The sequence below is a fragment of the Scardinius erythrophthalmus genome, assembly GCF_964197995.2.
Source record: "Scardinius erythrophthalmus genome assembly, chromosome: 9".
Taxonomy (NCBI): domain Eukaryota; kingdom Metazoa; phylum Chordata; class Actinopteri; order Cypriniformes; family Leuciscidae; genus Scardinius; species Scardinius erythrophthalmus.
Window position 1 is genome coordinate 15,967,636 of NC_138229.1, and position 22,769 is coordinate 15,990,404.

At 35.3% G+C, this 22,769-nt stretch overlaps 1 protein-coding gene across 1 annotated transcript in view; it reads right to left on the bottom strand.

The window, feature by feature from the left end:
* Positions 1–22,769, bottom strand: part of astn1 (astrotactin 1) — a gene marked incomplete at both ends in the record, with an annotated part of 225,612 nt that overhangs the window by 95,995 nt on the left and 106,848 nt on the right. Inside the window, 3 exons of the mRNA XM_081373616.1 lie at positions 2,831–2,958; positions 13,659–13,853; positions 17,414–17,580. Of these exons, the coding sequence (XP_081229742.1) occupies positions 2,831–2,958; positions 13,659–13,853; positions 17,414–17,580 (490 nt within the window). The remainder of the gene's footprint in view (positions 1–2,830; positions 2,959–13,658; positions 13,854–17,413; positions 17,581–22,769) is intronic.

Here is a 22,769-nt window from a genome sequence, read left to right on the forward strand (position 1 = left end):
GTATTTAAGCCCTCATGTTTGCCATGTGTTTTGTCAAGTATTGTTTCACTGTAACCACTATTGGTAAGCTTCATGTCCATGTTACTGTTTTTGTTTTACATGCCATGCTATGCCATGCCTTTGTTTTATGTTTGATCTTGTTTTTGGATATGAAATAAATACTGCACTTCAAACAGGTTCTTCAAACTTGCCATCAGAGGGCTTACTTACAACTACTCACTATGTCACTTTTAAGAATGTCTATTCCCTGCTTTACTGTTTTTGAATTATCATTTGTAAGCTTTTCTCATCAAGTGCTGATACATGCAATTTGCATTTTTAATCAGCATATTATGTAATTCCATTTTTTTTTTTTTTTATTGATTGAAAAAGTAGAAAATCAGTCTAGATTTCAACCATGCATAAAGTATAGAATGCTTCAGATCTAATCAGGAACTTATGACAAGATATACAAGAAAAGATACATGCTGAAACTGGCAACAGCAGCCAGATGAAGAAAAAAATAAGCACATAAGATTTGTATTTTGTTTGGCCTTTCCTGCTGTTAATTTTACATCAGACCTTAAGGACTATAATCCTTCATTCTTTGGCAGTCTGATATGAGTGGCCAAAGCGAGAGAGAAAAAGTATGATGAAAGATGCAGCATTCTGAAGCCTCATTTGACATGACAGGATTTCACCTCTCCACCTTTTCTTTCTCATTAACAGGAGCATAAAAGTCCCCCCCCCCCCCCCGTATTTAGGATAAGGAGCTGCCACGCAGAATACGTGTACTGCACTGAGCTCCAGAAATGAGTCAGATTGGTCAGCTAATGAGTCCTGACAGAGGCAGCAGCATCCAGAAGCCCCTGAGAAAATGATTTTGCTAATACCCTCTCCATTTTTATGCATCTTCATCATCCACTTGATCTGGCAGAAGATAACGTGAAACCAGTCAACTGTTTGCAAGAACTTATAACACATGCACACAAACACAAACAAACATTGAAGATTAATGTGAAGTGTCTTCATCTGAAAGGAGAGGATCGATTTTTGAATAATTTTTCTTTCTTAATAAACAATTAATTAAGCATTAACATACGAGAGGCTGTGCTGTATTCGGAAGTGCATCAAAGCAAAGCCTGGACCCAAACTACAGTATTTGTTTTATTTAATGTGTTTTAACATTATAAATGCTGAATGGCTTTGTTGTGATCATACTAAGCAGGCAATCCAAGTGAAGAGTGTTACTATTATGGATTTATAAGGTCAAGGGCGAGATTAAGAGGCTTATTTAATCAAGACAAACATTTATAATCTGTAAGACTAATAGAATTGTTTCAAAGCTTTGTCAACACTTGGGGAAAGTCGCAAAAATTACAATTTGTTTATATAGTTAATATTGTCATATAAAATGAGATTAAAAACATTACTTTTGTCTTAAATAAAAAAGGATCAGTGGGAGTAACAACGTATTTTATCCAGTATTACTCATATTTATGTCTTTCTCACACTGAAGAAAAAAAATATTTTATCAAATTTTCATATACATATAAAATATTTCTAATTGTGCTCAAAGGTGCCCTCTTTTTTCATTCTTGTTAATCTTTTAATAACATTTCCAGCCAATGAACAATTAACCTAGCACACCTGCAAGTACTTAATAGGTGCGTAGGACAAAGGAAATAATCATAGCCCAATATAAACTAGAAAACAGAAAATCTGCACACTCCCAACTCGCAAAAGTGCTAAAAATGTATTCGGCAATGTTTCAGTCCCATGAACTATATCAGTCATTTATACTCAAACAAATACAAAATCAACAATAGAATAACCAATCCTTACATCACGACTTATTATGACATAACCAAACACAACCAATACCAAACATGGGCCCAATTTGGAAAACATCCCAAAATGCTTAGACGAGAAAAGAACACTTACATCTAAAATAAAATAAAAAATGCAACATATATTCTGCATTCTGTTAAAGGGTTAGTTCACCCAAAAATGAAAATTCTGTCAGTAATTACTCACCCTCATGTTGTTCCAACCCCGTAAGACTTTCGTTCACCTTCGGAACACAGTTTAAGATATTTTTGATGAAATCTGAGAGCTGGATCACTCCTCCTGCAGGCTTATGGACACGTTAACTTGCTGGCCCAGAAAATGTATTAAAGACATTGTTAATATAGTCCAAGTGACTCCAGTGGCTCAATCTTAAGTTTATAAAGCGACGAGAATACTTTTTGTACGCAAGTTAACATGTCCATAAGCCTGCAGGAGGAGTGATCCAGCTCTCAGATTTCATCAAAAATATCTTAAATTGTGTTCCGAAGGTGAACGAAAGTCTTACGGGGTTGGAACAACATGAGGGTGAGTAATTACTGACAGAATTTTCATTTTTGGGTGAACTAACCCTTTAAATAAATATGTAGATATATATTGATGTCTACAGTATATGGTATGACTCAGCACCCTGAGCCAATAGAACGCAACACCAAGCTTTTTAATGTCATTGACTGATGAGATAAAGCCTTTTAGCCAGTTGTTTCATGCGGTGACCTCGGTGAAGGACTTATAATATTTATAATAAGAAATTGCCACTCAGCTTATGTAATACTGCTAGGCAAGACACCATCAAACAACGCAATGCTCCTCAAATGAACAAGGTAACAGATTACACATTTCATCCTTTTGAACTACATTTGAAACCTCAAAACAATAATATAGGGCTGTCAATACATTAAGAAAATGACTTGATTAGGTAATCAAATTAATCACGAAACACTACAAGCTGATGTAGTCACTGAGGTGTTGAGTGATTGATCATAAATGTACAAGTTCTTACCAGTGAGGTACTCTGGATCAGGCACTGGATCAGACAGCTCCTCATGACACTGGGATTCAGTCGGCACAGACGCCACCACCATGCCATCCGGGAGCTGCTGCTCGATGCCACGGGCAAAGTTTTTTTGCCTAGATAGCAGAAGATAAAGGAGAAAATCCACTCGAAACACAGTTCATTGTTTAAAGGGTCATCTGTCAATTACATAAAGCATACATTTAAGTCCATTACATTTTTATTTATTTACAGTTTACACATATTTTACTAAATAATATAAAAATAACCTGCAAATTGCTAGGTGGTGGGAAATTTGATCAATAAAACGAAACCATTTGAATGATAATGCTAAGTGAAATTGAAAAAAAGAAAATCTTGTAAAATATGGATATTGTGCAATAAAATAAACAGTAAACAATAACATATGAGCTTGTCATGAACTATGCTCACAGAAAAAACAAAACAATAAAAAATACATTTTCCTATAGATTTTGCTGCAATGATGTGCCAGCTTCTGTATGTCAGACTAAATAAACATAAGTGACCCTGGACCACAAAACCAGTCACATGGGTCAATTTTTTTTTTTTTTTAAATCTGAAAGTTGAATAAATACGCTTTCAATTGATGTATGGTTTGTTAGGATAGGACAATATTTGGCCGAGATACAACTATTTGGAAATCTGAGGGTGCAAAAAAATCGAAACATTGAGAAAATCGCTGCATTCACTCACAAAAACAAATGTTTTATATATTTACGGTAGGAAATTTACAAAATATCTTCATGGAACATGATCTTTACTTAACATCCTAATGATTTTTGGCATAAAAGAAAAATCTATTATTTTGACCCATTCAATGTATTTTTGGCTATTGCCACAAATATACCCGTGCTACTTGTGACTGGTTTTATGATCCAGGGTCACATAAATGGAGGATGAAGGAGTAAATAAAGTCATAGGATAGGATACATTTAAAATGGTGTTAAAAGTTTTGTTATGTATATAATATGACATAAATATTGTGGTGAAAATTTGAAAGGAGATAGAGTAGCTGTAAGAGAACAAGAAAAAAGCAAACCGAAGAAAGCAGTGCACAAAGGAATGACTGTATATCTAAATGAGATCTGCTGAAGTGCTCTAGACTTGAGGAAAGTTTAAATTTAAACAAGAATATAGAGATAAAAAAGTGAGAAGATGTGTTAAAGTAGATATAGTTAAAGCAACGTGAGAAAATAAGTATGCATTGGAAAGAAGACCTGATGGGAAGGTTTAAACTGTTATAACAGCAAAAGATGCAAAAACTCACAAACTCTGCATTAATAGAAGGTCTGACTCAATATCGCTCCATGTATCTTAAGTTAGATCAAGGTTACATTATTCTGGGAATGAGTATATACATGTGAGGAAACGGAACAATGCGATATAAAAAATGTGTGTCATAGAAAAGTACAAATAAAAGGAGGAAAGAAGAATATAGAATAGACTATTTCCTTTTCAATGCAAAATAAGCACCCAGAAAGCACACTAGGGAAATATGCAGAATGCAACAAGATTCTAGAGCGCGGTTTACAAGAGCATCTCGTAAATGAGCAAGCATCCAGTAAATTGTACAAGGCAACATTATGCAATCGAAATCTCTTTTTGAGCATTACTGTCATATCCGATTTAAAAGTGGACTTGGATGAGAGAATTATATTATCTCTGAATACACAGAGCACTGTATAAACAATTGGACTTTAACAGGGAAAAAAGCCAGAGGCTTACAATATTATGCTTTATGTTAATACAGGAATGAAAAGTGGCTGAAAGTGGAACACTCTGTCATTTATGTTCGACAAACAGTCATATATGCCTACTGTGCAAAATACCCCCACTTCCTGGATGATTTAAAACGTCCTGCTTTTAATAAAGAAAATAGTCATTTCCTTGGCTTAATGATAACAATATCCTATAATATTTGTAACCCAGGACATGATCAGATTCCACAGATGTACTGTATATGCAACTGAAGGTTTTCTAGGCCAAATTAAATCTGGCATAAACCTCAAAAACTATTCACAAATACATCCTCTTGGGTGCACATTCTGCAGAAATTTCTCTGAATATCAGGGGATTTCCTCCCCACATCTAATAAAAATGTAAAAAAGTTGTTTCTCTTGTCAAACTTGAAACTCACGCTTCAATAGATACTCGCATATTGAAATATTAATAGCTCTGCGTTATTGCTTGTCAAAGTCACATCTGAAAGAAAAAAGGTTCAGTTCCCCACAGAGTCGTGCAGTTAATAGAAATGTGCAATAAACTTAGGGGCCAGTAATTTTAATGAAAATGATACATACGGTTCTTAAGTTTCTGAAATTAATACCGGGTAACATTTATGACTACAACCCCTGTGAATTTAAATGTCTGTAAATGTTGGTGCATAATAATAAAAATAATAAAATCAATATAAATTGTAAATGCTACTACCAAATGTAATAGCTTACCACAATTTTCTCTATATTTTAGATTACAAAATTACCTAAAATCATTACAGCAAATTACAAAAATGTTAACAGATACTTGCATGATGAATGCCTGTTACTTTCCCTATACTGCATACAGAAAAGTCTCCTGAGAAAACACTATGTAAATTCATTAATCTTATGGGTTGATATACAGGAGGGAGATTTCAGTAATATATCTAGCAGCACGCAATTATAGACAGAATATGCAAGTTTTATGAGATGCATGGGCATTGCAGGTGGGATTAGAATGGGAACAAGTGAATAATATAAATAATTCAAAATGACAATAGAACAATTCTGCATGTAAAAATAGGTGAACTGTTGCTGTCCAGCAACAGCTGATGGCAGATTATCATAATAGAGTATAATAATGACAGAATACAACGGAAAGTCTTGAAAAGCCATCTAAATACAAAATGGCAGACTCAGAAAGTTTTTGCAGCAAGTACATTTAGTTTTCTTTTGATTCAAGTAACTTAAAACTAAAGGGTCGGAAATGAAGTTATCCAATTCCAGGCAAGATAACAAGATATCAGCTGTCAATTATTCATGTTATTATAAGATTTCATGCATTATTAATCATAATATGCAAGGCTGAATCTATTCATCTAGAATTGCAGAATTGTGAGCTAGTAGTTTTAGCTTGTTTAAACTTGTACCTTGTAAACCACTAAACAGAACTGCAAAAATAATACCTGCTGTCAAAGAGGTTTTCACACCCCAAACACACCCCAAACCTGCCAATGGTCAGTCAAACAGATAGTCCCATGTAAAACACACACCACTGGTTGTTTTGAAAGCCCCACAAAGACACAAATTATATACATTTTTCTGGATAATAATATTTTTTATAAAATTATAAGTATAAAAAAAATACACATTTTACCTTTCGCATTTTTAATTAATAGTGCAAATATCACAGCGTAAACTGGAAATCAACATTCCTTTTCTATTTTCTAATTATAATGAAAAGTTGTAAGAGCATTTGAAAACACTAGACATCAAGCTTTTAAAAAAATTATCCGACTCCTCATGGCCTGAGTGTGATGTTTTAATTTAGTGCTGGGAGAAAGGTAGCACTTTGAGTTTCTTGCTGTGGATAGAAACACCCAGCTGAGAGATTTTAAGAGAGGTAGTCCTAATCATGATTCTGCAAACCCTTAATGAGAACAAAGGGCAGTAAAAAATTCATTAAAACCAGCTCAAATCACGCTGGGAAGGAACAGAAGTGAAACTGGTTAAGGCTGGAACCCAGAGGAGAGGGAAAGTAATTAGGAAAGGGCACATGTTTTTAGGTGGAAAGTCTCATGATGATTAGACAAAGATCGAAATGAAATCCTGGCAATGCACACAAGATATGGGAGTGGAAGTAGGCATAGGTACATTGTTTGTAATGCCCTATAAAAGTGTGTATAGTATTTAATTAAGATGTCAACAAAATGTTTGCATACTTTACTTAATTTCCTAGCACTCTGATCTACAAAAGCTATGGTACACAGATATGGCACTGCCATATATATATATATATATATAGAAATAAAATGGACTTACTGCTGCTCAACAAGCTAGAGTTTTGTCAGCAGTACCATAGGGACGTTCTGGATAAAGACAGTAGCACAGCCTCGAGCACAACATCCAGTGTGTAATCTGCACTCAGTGTACCGTATTTGAAGAATGCACTGTGTAAATGCCTATGTGTGTGTGCAAACTTCAACAATGTGCAGTAAAGGTTGGATTGTCAGTATTTGTATCCCTTTCTCTCTCTCTTTCTATGAAGATGTTTATATTCATAGAAAGATCTATCTATCTATCTATCTATCTATCTATCTATCTATCTATCTATCTATCTATCTATCTATCTATCTATCTATCTATCTATCTATCTATCTATCTATCTATCTATCTATCTATCTATCTATCTATCTATCTATCTATCTATCTATCTATCTATCTATCTATCCATCCATCTATCCATCCATCTATCTATCTAAAGTAACTACCAACCTACCTCTCAGACTGACTGTACGGCCTGTAAAACCTTCAAACTTCAAGCTTTTAAAATTATTTTACACTTTCAGCAAGCTAACATCAAAGTAACATCAAACATCAAACTTCACCTGCCATGTTTCTTTTGAATTTTTCTAAAAACACTGATTGTCCATGTTTAGAGCTTATAATTCTTCACAAATTCACCAAACTTCTGTTATTATTAGAGCAAGAGATACACTATACAGACATATTTGTGTGGCTGAAAATTATAATTGGGACATAAATAGCACTAATATAAAAAAAATTGAGGAAATGGCACAGGAACATGTCAATTACTGCTTGGGGAGGTGCCGATTCAACTTTTAACGTGCCAGATGCTACATCTCAAAAGACCACATATAATTAAAATGATGAGCACAGACATGCAGTTGGCTTGCAAATATCCAGTATCGAATCAAGATGAACTATAAGCTAAATTGAGCTAACAATTAACAAGCACAACAGGCTAGTATTTTGAGATGGAACTGAATGGAATGGAGAAATCTAATGTCATAATATCTATGCACGTTTAAAATGTATGAAAATATAAATATGCCTTAGCATGAATAATAATGCAAAAATTAAACATGGGTGAGAAAGATTCAAAGTACAAGTAAGAACACTGCTTAAGTTATTAAAAAATTGGTGTTGAGAAGGTGATAATGTCATAGGTCTCTAAAAAATCCCCACAAGATTTTGAAAGTCACTTGGCTAGAAACATCACTAGACAGCATTGAATTTGAATGTATGGACAAAGTTAAGAACAACATATTTTTCTAAATATATTTTGTGTTCCACATATGAAAGAAAGACTTTTCATGAGGGTAAACAAAGGATTTTCACATTTGGGGGGAAGGATCCTTTTAAACAGAGACCAAAACACTAGAATCTGAAAATCTGAATTTTTAATATGATCTTAAACACTTCAAACACTTTCATGTCCAGATTATCTTGGTTATGAAAAGCAACCTCAATAAATTTGTTTTAGAAGTTCCCTTGTGTCATGTCTGTCCTCTGTATTTCTTCATAAAAGTTACTTTACAGAGAAAGTAAAGATCCAACAGCACACCCTCGCTGCAATACAGGGCTTTCAAAATGGCATGTTCATCTGTCAGAGAACGCCACTGGCCTGAAAAGCATCAAACAGGAGCTAATAGATTCTCCATTGTCTTTTGGGCGAGTTGTCACAGGAAATGTGTTGCACCTCTCGTTCAGGATTAAACAGCATGAAAATGTAACCATGCCTTTCAGATATGAGTCAGATCATAAAAGCAGCTGCTGTGTGACAACCCAGACTTGTGGGTAGTAACTTTTGGTGAAGCGCCAAAGGAAACACACGGCAGGTGTAAGTTTAAAACAGAATAATAAACAACTTCAACCTCTCTGGATGGGTTTTATCTGGCAGTTGCTCGCTCTTTTCCCTGTTGCGTCATTTTGGAAAGAGATGAATCAGAGTTACCTCTGTAAGTATATGTTTAATTCCTCCTGAATGTACTGTATGTGCATATTGCATGCATGTGAGTTATATGAATCATTTGCCATTTTTCATCTAACTTCCTCTATCTGTCCAGCACATATATTGTGGGTGTATTGCACCTTTAACAGATTTGCATAATTTATTTAGCGAATGAAGCACTAAAACAGCACAAACAGTGCATACAAATTAATGGCATATTTTCAAACACAATTTATTCTTAGTGTATTTTTCCCTCAGAGTGAAATACAGTTTTAAAAAACATACATTCAACCACGAAAATCTCATTAATCAAATTGCTAGCATAAACAGCTAACAGAAATCTTTACTATTTTTCTTTTTTAACCTCATTTTAGATTAGATAATCTTACCTCGATTAACTGAAAGGCATATGCATGTCTCAGAACTCAATCAATCATAAAAGTGCTTTGTTTATCCACACTGTTCACTTTAAAGATTTCCATTCCTCACCTTAAAAGATCAAACAACATATCATTTCCAGGTGCTGCTTCTCCTGAGCACCAGATTTTTAGCTATTTCCTCAGGTCTGAAATTAATTGTCACAGCCTTGTGATACTCTATGAAGGATTAATGAACTTGCCGTAGCCTCCTTTTGTTCAACTGAATATCCAGTATCTTCAACTGGTCCAATTAATCCCCATTAAACCAAACTTGCTTATGGTCACTTTTAATTTACTCCTCGCCATTCCACATAATTAGAGCTCGCATTAGGCCCAATGCCTCTCAAAAGGTGAAGAGAACAGCACAGAGAGTACGTCCTAGAGCATGAGGCCCGGCTGTGCTTTTCAAAGGCTGTCTAAACCCAACATCTCTCCGGGTGCCTCCAAATGAGATCAGAGCTTTTGAGATTTAGCTTCTTGATAATATTAACTCTCCTCCCACTATTTCTTCATCACTCAGGCCTCCCTCCTTCTCTACTGTGCCAATCAAACCATCTGGAGTAAATGGATAAACTGCTGCAGGAAACTGTCTGTGTTTAATTTAAAGGCAGTTGACGGCTTTGCATTGTGACCTTTAGGTCGAGCTGACCACAGAGCACATCACAGGGTTCTTTCAATTAGAGGAACCTTCAAAGAGTCTTTGTGTGTAGCTAGACCGGGATTCTGCTGTGCTGTTTCACAGGATTTGTGCTTTTGTTAAATTAGCCTTGATGATTGGATAGTGTAACAGCAGTGTATTTAAGATCTACAGTATATTTCAGACAAACATACTGTATATAGCAGTCCCCAACGGTCTGCTAATTAGGGTCCCCAACATTATTTTAGTGTTGTATGCACATGTGTGTGTGTGTGTGTGTGTGTGTGTGTGTGTGTGTGTGTGTGTGTGTGTGTGTGTTCCACTGCATACTTGTTTGGAATGACATGAAGATGAGTAAATTATAGACATTTTTGGGTGAACTATTGCATTAACTTTACTACATTATGAATTGTCTGTTGGCTTACGAGGGATAAAATTCTAAATAAATAAACACAGGCTAATAAAATGTAGTACTTGGTGGAAATGTGTAACCTTAAGGAACAAAGTTAGCAGTTCCAACAATAACGAAAAACAGCAACAAAAACAAAGACATGTATTAGGTGAAAAAGAAACCTTAGACAAAACAAGAATCAGCTAGTGAAGGCCATCTCTTTGTGCTGGAACATATTTAAACAAATTGTAATTATAATCAGTGTTGGGGGTAATGCATTACAAGTAACATGAGTTACATAATCAGATTACTTTTTTCAAGTAACGAGTAAAGTAACACATTACTTTTAAATTTACAACAAAATATACATACAGTATTTTTTTCAAATAAGTAATATGTTACTTTGTATTCCCATTTATTGTGTGACAGCTCTCCTGTCCCCATGTTGAGAGAAATCTGGAGTAAGGTGAAGAGGCGTTGTGTGCGCTGTGTGAACATGATGGTTATTGTAGTTCTAGACTAAATTTGAGCATGCATTCATTCACTTCACTTGCACAAAAACATATTCAGTATTTAGTATTCAGATCAATTAAAAAGGTGAGGTGCAAACTATTAAGCAAACCTGCAATACTTAAAATGTTAATTAATAAATCATTTATGTATTTAATCTCACTTTATTTACCAATGTCTTTGCTGCTGAGCTTCGATGGTCTAATTCAACCATACTTATAAGCAAAAATGACTTTAGTTAAACATCATCAAATTTGTGTTTAATTTTGTTGTTTTAATTGTTGAAGGAAGTGTTGAAATTTATTCTCCTGCATTACTAAACAATAACAAAAAAAATGATGTAATGCATCTTCCAAGTGGATGTTGCACACTAGTGGTGGTTGAGGAGAGATTCCCTGATATGACTGTAAAGTGCTCTGTGTATACAGTAGTACACATGAAATCACTATATAAATGCCTCATTCATTCATACTTTCCATAAAAAGTAACTAATTAACGCAATATTGTGAAACATTACTTTTAAGAGTAACTTTCCCCAATTCTGATTACAATAATATAATATAATATAATATAATATAATATAATATAATATAATATAATATAATATAATATAATATAATATCGTAGCCATGCGATTTGGCTGTATATCAGCACGGCTGCGATTCGGCCGTAATCACAGTGTGCTGATATCCAGCCATATCGCACGGCTACGAGTGTGATATTGTGTTTATACAACAGTTCGATGGCACACACAAGTAAATAAATACGAAACAACAACAGAGTGTCTTTAAAAACACTCTTTCGTGCAGAACTACTTCCTTCCGCCATGGATTCAAATCTCAAGTTGACAGTTGAGTCTGAGCCTCAGTTACTAATTCTAAAACGTCACTTTAGAACTAGTAACAAAGGAACGTTGAGTCGCTTCGTTGAAGCTTGTTGGTATTAAGTAGAGTAGGCTACAGTATTATGGTATTATGAGAGAGAGATCGACGAAACGAGTGTGTATTACTTGCATCTGATATAGCATTCATTCTTCAGGTCGATGTCCATAATATAATATTAAAAAAATGAATGTGCGCTGAAGAAAGCAATATGTTCGTCTTTGTTCTGACTCACTCATAAAGACAGTCTTTGCCGCCATCTAACGGCGTAAATAATGTAACTTTCACTGAAGTCCATTTCACGATCCTTTATCAATACCAAATACAGCATATTATTTATATAAAATAATATTTATTGAACAACATTATTCAAATTAACAGCAATAGCTATCTTAAAAGACAATAGGAAATTAACATAAGTAAACAATTCAGTCAAATGTACTTGCAGCACTCTAGTATAGGATTTAAGAGAAATATAGCCTAAATAAAGTTATGAAGCTTAATTTTCCCCTTAACCAAAATCGATTTGCTCTGGAACAAGTAATAGATTAATAAGACCAAAGATTTCCCGTTTGATATACTCCAAATGAATTAAATATCATGTTTAACCACTATCTACATAAGTGCCAGCGGCAAATTCCCAAAGGACTGAACAAGATGAAGCTGCTCTCTGCGGGTACATGAGCGCTGAACCTGGAGCTTGGATCTGCGAAAGTGTCTGAACAGATATATTAGTCACATATTTGCGGTCTAAATAACTACATTCTCGCCTAAAAAACTCTTAAAACTACATTTCGTGACACAACAACAGTAGTATTTTTTTAAAAGTATGGTGGATTTGCTCGACCGCCATGACAGTCAGAGTGATACAAATGGTGAAATGGTTAGAGTGCTGGTACTGGGTGAATATCACACGGCTGGAAAAGGCTCTCAGCCAAACAGATTCGAGAACCAGAAAGAACCGTTGTAAGAAAGAACACCACAGACACAGTGTAATCACCATGGGAAAATCTCAGAGTAAAACTGGGAGTTGTGAAAAATATGATACACCGGTGAAGTTTATCTATGTATCATCTTTTTACTCTTTTAATTCATTTTATAACTGTTCCATATATCTTTTTTAATTTCTTTTATAACTGTTTTAATTTTCCTCGCTTTTATTTTGTGATTATTTTAATTCCTTTCTGTAAAGCACTTTGAATTGCCATAGTGTATGAAATGTGCTATATAAACTTGCCTTGCCTTGTATATAATATGATATGATATAATTGTCACCATTATGTTCAGTTATATTCAGTTCATAGAGTTTTACCTTGTCTGTGTTTCCCGCCACTGATCACATTAATCACAGCTGCTAATCGTTTAGTTAATCGCCACTGTGTATTTAAGTTCCTGCCTGTGTTCTGTCTAGTGTCCGGTATTGTTTGTGCGTTGCACGCTGTCTTGCCAGCTGGCTATGTTTCTGAGTTATTTATTAAACAACCTTGTTACCTTTCAATCATCTCCGTCTTCCTTGGATCTAATCGTGACAATAATATGTTGAGTATTAGAGACTTTTATCATATTGGTTTACACATCATTATTTGAAAACCATATGGCACTTTCTGTCAGAGATGTGCTGGGGCGGGTAATGCATGCAATGCTACGACTTGTAATTTCCTGACCACATCCTTCTCTCTTTTCCCTATCATATCCTGTCAATATAATTGGCAAAAGCTCCAAAATAAAATTTGAAGGTCATGTGTTATGTATCAGTTAACTTACCAAACCTAAAAAACACACCACTGAGCCTGTTAAGATCACTGTAACATACTGTACAGGCTCTAGTGGTATATAATTAATATTTCCGAAATGAAAATAGCAACCACTGATTTAATAAATCAAATATAAAGAGAAAATTCAACACAACATTTCATCAGCACAATCTTGCTATTAAAAAATGGGTGAATATAAGTCATCTGTCACCCTTGGCACTGGTAAAATCAAGCACATAATAAAAGTTCACCTGAAGGTGGCCTTAAGGATCTGTCCTGATGTAATCTCTTTGGTGTGGTTATTGTAGCCATAGAAGAGGTCCCCAAACACAGTCTGGTTGGCTGGGATGTCAGCTGTGTCCCCACAGTCCACTCCCTCAGTGCAGGCTTCTGACAGCGGCTGGCATGAGCGGCCGTCCGATCCTCTCTTATAATCTTCAATACATCTACAAACATATGGCAATGGGAAGACATGAGAGATAAAGGGACAGAAGAAAGAAGCGTTGACCTGCCAAAGTAAGATAATACTTGCCACTATTGGTCAAAAATGTATGAACCACCAATTCATTCTTTATTATTACACTTTTCTTCAATTTAGAATAATAGTAAAGTCATCAAAAACTAATATAATTTAGAATATGGAACCAACAACCAAACAAGTCAAATCAAAATGTTCTTTGATTTCAGCATTTGCTAATACCCAGTATTCATTGGCAATAAAGCAGGTTAAATCAATTTATTGTTGACTTGACTATGCACAATATTGGTTATGAATGATTTGCTGCAACCTGTATTTAGTTTGAAAGTAGAAATAAAAAAAAAATACAAATATTTTAGTTTTTAAATGGACAAATTATTAGACTAAAAAAAATTGCAATCGTTTATTTGATCCATGTTTTAAAATGTAGTAAAATGTGTGTTTGTGTGTGTCGAAAAATAGCTTATAAATCATCCTAAATTATGTTTTCATTTTATTTACATTTTTGTGTGTGTGTGTGTGTGTGTGTGTGTGTGTGTGTGTGTGTGTGTGTGTGTGTGTGTGTGTGCGTGCGTGCGTGTGTGTATCGCAACTGTAGTCAAATGAAAAGACTTAAAAATGGAAATGGAAATACTACAATCTGTATTATGTAAAGCAACAAGTGTATATTTTGTATGAATATGGATTCATGGATTAATAAAGTGTTATCAGTTTCTAGTTGCGTGTTTGTTTGTTACAGTAGTACAACATTCAAATCTACCCAGATGTACAAGTAATGATCTCACAGCGTAGCATCCGTCATGAATATAAGGTTGACAATTCTTTTTATTTACTGCAAAACAGTATCATCCTAATAGTGTGACAGCACACAGGAGTCGTTTATATTTATGGAACTTTGAAACTTAGCTGTCATGTCTGCACTGTATTACACAAGCAACAGAGAGAAAGAGGTGTCAGGGCTTAAACGCTCAGTCTCACTTCTCTTGGTAAAATACTACAGTTTTACAGGAAACTGTCATCAGCGTAGGTGAGACACATCCTCTCAGCTGCACATCCGAAACACAGACAACGATTTAAGTGGCTTCAGATTGCCTGTCGCATTATCAGGATCTCTAGAGAAAAAGAGAATTATGCGCATTTGTCACCTTTAGTCGGTGCAACGTGCCTATAACAGTCAGCGAATGATCTCAGAGAATTTGAATAAGTAAAAAAAAGAGAGGTTGTTTTAGCAGGGAAAAAGGTGTAAGAAGGATGCTATTTATTCTGACTGGGTCATATTCTCTGCGGCTGGCACATGAAAGTTGAAGGAATGGTTAGTGATGTGTTATGCATGTGATGTCATGTCAGAATAAAAGCACTTCCACCAAGACATGACAGGACAGAAAAACATTTGAGTTAAGTTCCTTTAAAAAGGCAGTAGCGTTTAAAAGTTTGGGGATTTAAAAAAAAAAAAGGATCAATAGTAGCAGTAAAGACTTTTACATTGTTAAAAAAAATCTTTCAATTTCAAATAAATGCTTTTCTTTTGAACTTTTTATTCAGAATCTGGAAAAAAAACATGCATGATGGTTTCCACAAAAATATTGAGCAGCACAACTTTTCAACATTGGTAATAATAAGAAATGTTTCTTGAACACCAAATCAGCACATTAGAATGATTTCTGAAGGATCATGTGACACTGAAGACTGGAGTAATGATGCTGATGAAAATTCAGCTTTGCATCACAGAAATAAATTACATTTTAAAATATATTAACATAGAAGGGAATGAGACGCTGTGTCTGTTTTGATGAGGCTATGGGAGCGCTCCTGCTAGAAAGATGATGACTGTATTTTTTTATTAAATAAATGCAGTCTTTGTGAGCCTAAAGCCCTATTCGCACGGGATTAGTATTACCCCTGGACCTCTGTAATTAAGAAATTACCCCCTGACGTCTGTGTTTTTGGTGGCTCATTCACACGGGCAAATAAATGTTCGTAATTCCCTCGAGTTTACGGACTTTACAGCGTGCGCCCACCCATTCACACTTCACTAGCTGAACGTGCTGAAACGAAGATCGCGCTGCAGTATTGCAATTCAAAAAAAGAACTTATTTAAAACCAATTTATTAGAGAAATATATTATATATAGTATAGAATATCATATTATTGTATAAACATATAATATATCTTCTTTTTCTTTTATTTTTTGTCCATATTTACAACAAGCCTGCCTGAAGAAGGTATTATAAATACCGAAACGTCGCGATAGGCTTGTTTTTCTATTCATTTTATTTGGTTTATTTCATTTTATATCATTTTTACTCTTTCACACTTTGATTTCTTGAGATACTTACAGGATGGACGTCTTTAGAGGCCGTGTGAGACAAAGAAATGCTTCACGATACAGACTACTAAGTTACACTACCACAAAAAGCGTCCAAACTTTCCAAAAGAGCTTCCATGTTGCGCCAAAATGCTTAATTTGACGTTTCCATGACAACGGTCCGAGTTGAGCTTCCGGATCACGTCTTTCTTTTTTGCAGCACTTCATAGTTTTTATTGGAGAAAAACTATAATCGGATTGGTAGAGCATATCGAGAGATTTTATTGTTAATATAGTTTTAATACAGACGTAAAATGGACTGTTAAACGGCCCATAATGGTTATTACGTTCTTTAGGAAACGATAAGCTCACAGAAAAACAGCCCAAATCACAGACATGGGGATTCGCACGGGACTGGTATTATCAGAGGACCCCTGTGTTGGCCGAAATACGGTAGGTAATTTTCGGGGGAATTTTTACAGACATTTTTACAGACATGGCAGATTCGCACGGGATAAAAATCACAGACGACCTCTGCGATTCTTACAAATTACCGGAGGTCCCTAGGTAATACTAATCCCGTGCGAATAGGGCTTAAGAGATTTCTTTTAAAAAATATTTTACAATTCTTACCAACCCCTTACTTAAGACACTGAGTTTATTTTGAGTCCTGCAGTCACACCTAATATAAACTGCAACTTCTTTTCCATTTTCTCAGTATGTGACAAAATATGTTTTTTAGCAAGCTACATAAAAAGAATATAGTGGCTATAAATTTAGCTTGTACACATTATTAACCACATTTTTTTGCAGGTGAATGTGTGATGGTATTAGCATGTTTCAGCAAGTTCAGGTTTGCCAGTTTTTAATTTAAAGCCATGTTCACGCTCAATTTAAATATACATAGAGACAGAAACGTGGGAACAGGTAAAAAGTGTGGCAATTCACACTCAGACACAAACAGCCGCCACGGATTTAGAAAGAATGTGTAAAATTAGTTACTGTAAGGTGCTGTGAACTGCATGAATAATTAACTGAACTAACCATACTAAAGGATATTATTCAAAAGAAAACAGCAGAAATTCAGTCATTAAAAATAGCAGGTGTAACTACCAGAACACTTCCTGCTGTTTTAAAAATGCATGACTGTGACCATGAACAAAATATTTGTTGAGAAAGCCCTTTTAGCATGTCCAGTATGTGTGTAAAGTGTGTAATCTCACCCGCAGAACATCTGGATGTTGTAGAGAGTAGGGTCCTCCTCCAGAGGTGCCAGCTGCTGAAGGCACAGCTGCTCGCAGCCCCCATTAAAGCCGTCAGAACAGTCAATACCAATGTGGTGGTCATAGCAACCGGTGCCATCTTTCATCGGGCTCAAACCAGGAGGACACTGAGAGAAAAAATAATAAAAAATGTCAAACATTCTCTGATGTGTCATAATATCCCTTTTATCTTTGGTATGTGGCAATTTTAGCATACATGGCTATACCACAGCCATAAATAATAATACATAAGCTGATAGCAGAGCTTATCTGATTATTGCTTATGCCTGTGTTACAATGTGCTGTACTATTATGTATTTGTGTTCACAAGTATAGGCCAGTTCACAATAAAAGCACTACAAACATTCCTGAATGTCTAGTTGACTTTCAGTTAATATACAGTAGAACTCCAAGTTTGCCATTACCAAAAGAAGAGAGAGACAATACAGGGTCGCTCAGCATGCAGCAAATATGCATATTATAAATATATGTATTAAACGTATGAGGTATATAGTGGCATAAACCTTTCTGTGGATAAAAAAGGAGAGTGAGAATGGAATTAAGACACATTGCAGGCTGGTCTAATTATTGATTTATATTTTAAATACTTTTTTTTTTTTTGTTAATTTTAACACAATAACACTCCCCAATACTGAAGTTATCCTTCCTTCCATGCATTTTCTTTCTCTGTCTTTTCCACAAGCTAGCGATGCCAAGTTTACACAATGTTTTATGTCAGTTTGTATAAGCTTTATAACCTCCTTCTTACGGTGGGTGCCCATACAGTAGATTCAAGATGCTTACATGAAATAACCTGCAAGTGCTGAGAAATGTTTTCTTGCAAAAGAACCACTACCTAGAAAGCCATATTTTGTAACGAGAAAGAAATACAACTGAAATACTTCATTATTTTGGTTACAGTGAAATTTCTACAAAAGATCAAGCTTCTCTACAATTAGTCACTCACTATTCAAAAATCATTCAAATGAGTTTGAAAGGGCATAATTTTCTGTCACAGTGGGTGTTGATTCACGACTAAGCAGCTGTTATAATAAAAATGCATTAAGAGAGCAAAATTGTATAGCTTTAACAAAATGAAACTAAAGACTCTTTGTCCTATCTGATAATCAAATTGGTTATTGATACAAGGCCCTTAAAGAAAAAAAAAACATAAATAACAAATCGGTCCATCTCACTGTTGTATAAACTTCACCACCTTGCTTCCTCAGTTTCTTCAGTGGCAGGATGAGTGTAAAACACACACTTTCTGACCACCACCTTTTCATTTGACCTCATTCATATTAGGGATCAAAGCCCAGATGTTGGCAATGCATCTTAGTAGCACATCTTGTCCCTGGATGCATCCGTATTGATTTTGTCAGTAAGCTACATCTGACAAGACCCCTGATTTATTACCAGCAATGTAGAGAGCGCAGGGCACTGAGTCTCTTAACTCATCTGTGGCAGATTCCTTAAATCACAAATTCCCAGTTTGATCAGCTAAACAGAAGACATTAGAGGAAAGGGCAGGGTTGTTTGACAGAAAGCAACATTTTCACATGATTTAACCACTCATTTGACATTATGACAGAGCTTTAAAGGTGCACTACTGAATGAAAATTTTGAATTATTGAGTTCATAAAAAAAAAAAAAAAAAAAAAAAAAATGTCATGATCCCAGTTCTGTGTCTTTTGTTTGCATGGACTTGTATGCTGAAATGTATTTTGTTCTCATTGTTTCCATGCTCCCTTCCTGTGTTTGGTTTCTGTTTCACCTTGTTGTCGTATTAGGGTTCTGTCATAAAGCACACCTGTAATTAATTATCTTTAATTTCCTTGAGTATGTAAGCTCTTATGTTTCAGTAGTGTTTTGCTAGTCGCTGATGGTGTTCGTGTGTTCTGTCGGGGGTGCTTGGACGTTCTTGTTTTCTCCGTGTTCTTTGGATTGCTGCTGTTATCCTCGTGTGGACTGTTTACCTTTTTCCCGGTCTGGATTATCGTTGATTTTGTCTTTTTTTATTAAAACTGTGCATGCACTTGAATTCAATCTCTGTCCTTATCCCTATGCACCAGTTACACTAAGCTAGACAGATGAGGACAAGAATGCATTATAAATAAAATGTGATTTTACCAAGTCGGAAATATTAATTTTATAAGTTAGGGATTTAGTTTAAATGCATATACATTTTTCAAAACCACCTATCCTGTACATAAATAAATACATAAATAGATTAAGTTTGTACTTTAAGAGGCAAGAAAATACAATATTTTGGGCAATACAAATATATTCAGATTGAAATATATAAAATAAAATTATATATGCTATATATATATTTGCTATATGGGCAATGCAAAGTAAATGTCCTTTGGTAATTCTGCACTGTATAGAAAAACCATGCCACAAGATTTTTGTACATGGTACATTTTCTTCAATAGTCTTTTTAGTGGGCTAAAACAGTGTTTCCCAAACTTTTTTTCTGGGGACCCACATTTTAAAGTCGATAAATCCTTGTGACCCAATAAACATTAGGCCCATATAGTTCATATATCACGATCATATATCATGCACGATCATATATCATGCATTTATGCATTAACAAAATATGTATGACCATATTATAAGGTCAGTTAAGCTTCCACTTAACTATTTAAAAGAGATACAGATATTTGACAAAGCACAATTTTTTTTTATTTACCTGTTGTTGACAATAAGTAAAATGCAGAGGTGAAATGAGAAAGGAAGAGTTGACAGGGCATCTCATTGTTTTCATATTCTCATCATTACAGTGTACACAATTTATACTTAACGTCATATACTGACGCTTTTGACATTTCGTCCACATGCAACGCACATGGCACCCTTTAGCGTCAATATGAGACGCAGATAGATATGGGCCAGAAGGCGCCTCCTAGCGGTCTAACCCTACCCCTACCCCAGACCTAAACCTACCCATAACCTGTGCGTCTCATATTGACGCTAAAGGGTGCCATGTGCGTTGCATGCGGACGAAATGTCAAAAGCGTCAGTATATGACGCCCTAGGATGAGAACGCGTTTATAGCACACTGAAAAATAGTGCTCGACTTGGCGACCCATACAAAATCTCCCGCGACCCACTTGTGGGTCGGGACCCCGCCTTTGGGAATGACTGGGCTAAAATATAAAATGCCTCAGTGCCAAGTGAGGTCAAATACATATTTCCAATCTTTTCTTTGTGACCAGATCTAAAAAGAATGGATGAGTCAAAGCATTAGTGGGAGGAAATGGGCCATTTATAATAATTATTTAAAATGCACTGCTCAGATTTGAAGAGAAAGAGTTACCAAGGAAAGCATGCATGAAAATGGCTAGAACATAGCATGTCCAATTCAACAAAAAAAAAAAAATCAGCAAATTTGCTCTGGAATGCCCTTGTGTCCATCTAACAGTGAATAATGCAATTCCTGAGTCATAGTTCAATATTACTGCAGTCTTCTATCTGAGCTCAAAGCATCCTTGATTGAAAAGCACTTTGTAGCGCAGAGGATATAGTGAGACAGTTAATGAAGTCATGAAGGTTTTAAATTCAAGATAAACTGAAAAAGCCCTGAACTACTGAGCCTTTTAATCTCATTTCCAAATGGGGATCTAGTCCCACAGCTTTCCAAAGCTTAAGGGAATTGCCCATGTGATTTTGTCATATAGGAACAAATCCCTTTCAGACTGTCGGATAAGCTATGCAAATCTAAAAACTGCCAAAAAAAAACAAAAAAAAAAAAACAGAAAGGAGGGAAAGAACAAAGGACACAGGACAATTATCCAATTTTCTTTTTCCATGAGAGAAAAGAAGAGTATCCCGCTAAAATTGTCATAACTACAGATAAAAACATTATAACATGAAACCATAGACATATAAATTATTGATTATATTTAGGCTAAGCAGGCATGCACTGCATCTGTAGATCTGAAAACTGTAATGAACAGTTGCTATAGAACACACACACACACACACACACACACACACACACACACACACACACACACACACACACACACACACACACACAGAATAGAATTCAACATTTACTGGACTGAATCGTGCCAATGTGGGAGAATGACAGGTGCTTTGTTTCTTGCCACATAAACTCATGCAGAAAACCAAAAGGTATCAGAATTACTGACATACTTTGCAAAATGTCCAAATTGTTAGAATGTGCAAAAACAAGTGTTTTTCTTGCACCCTGATAATTAAACAACAGGTTGTCATTATTTTTAACAGTTTTGCACTGCCTACTGACTGCTACAACAAAGCAATCATCAACTCAGTGTAATTACTGTATAAAGCTTAAATTAAATGTAAGAAAAAGAGAGCCAAAACTATAACAATTAATTTGACTAATAATAATACATTTAATCAATAACAAAGTTAACAAACTAATTAAAGAAAAAACAGAATACAATTTTGCCTTCCTGATAAGGTTTTTGCAAATAGAATATTTTTATTTTTATTTACAGTATGGCAATGGTCAACCTGAAAGTCACAGTCATATTACAAATCATGCTTTGGGACTATAGCTCGCTACATTAGCATGGCCAAGGATCCCTACTGGCTCAGACTGTCCATCTATAGCAGATAGTCACAGAGATGGATACAGTCCTCTTAAACCACCTTTTGATCCGGGGAAGGGGGGCAGTGGTGTTTCCTCCCTGCTGAGCATCTGGATCACTCCCACAGAGTTTGCACTCAGGAGACCTTTGCCAAGTATTGACTAGGAACTCAGAAGTGCTTAACAGCCAGAACATGATAGGAGACAGAACAGCTTTTGGGGAGATTGTGAGCGGGTTGTCGATGGAGAGATGGAATGCTTCGGTAAAAAGCAGAGTAAGACTACCGCCAAAGGATTTTCCTTTTTGTTTTATTCTTTTGAAAATGCATTTATATATATATATATATCCTATATATATGAATAAATATTTTTAATTCTTAAATAATTGTACAAAATATTTATATAATTAAAAAAATATATATTTCAATATTTTGGGCCAAAAAAAAAATATATACATTACCTATGGAATTCATTGCCATTCTGATTGTATACACTGGTAACACATAATTCATTCATATACAGACAGCTACTGTACCAGTATCTGTCAGCAATATCAAAAAGTCTCTTGAGCACGCTTGGCTGGCTTGCTCAGATCTAGAGAGGATCCAATTTGTTTTTCATGTGGACGGCTGGACGGACGACGGGCACCCCGATGTGTCCCACAAAAGCACTCAACACCTAGTGTGCTGGCGGGAAAAGGAACTAATTAATCACATCATCATTTAGCGATTA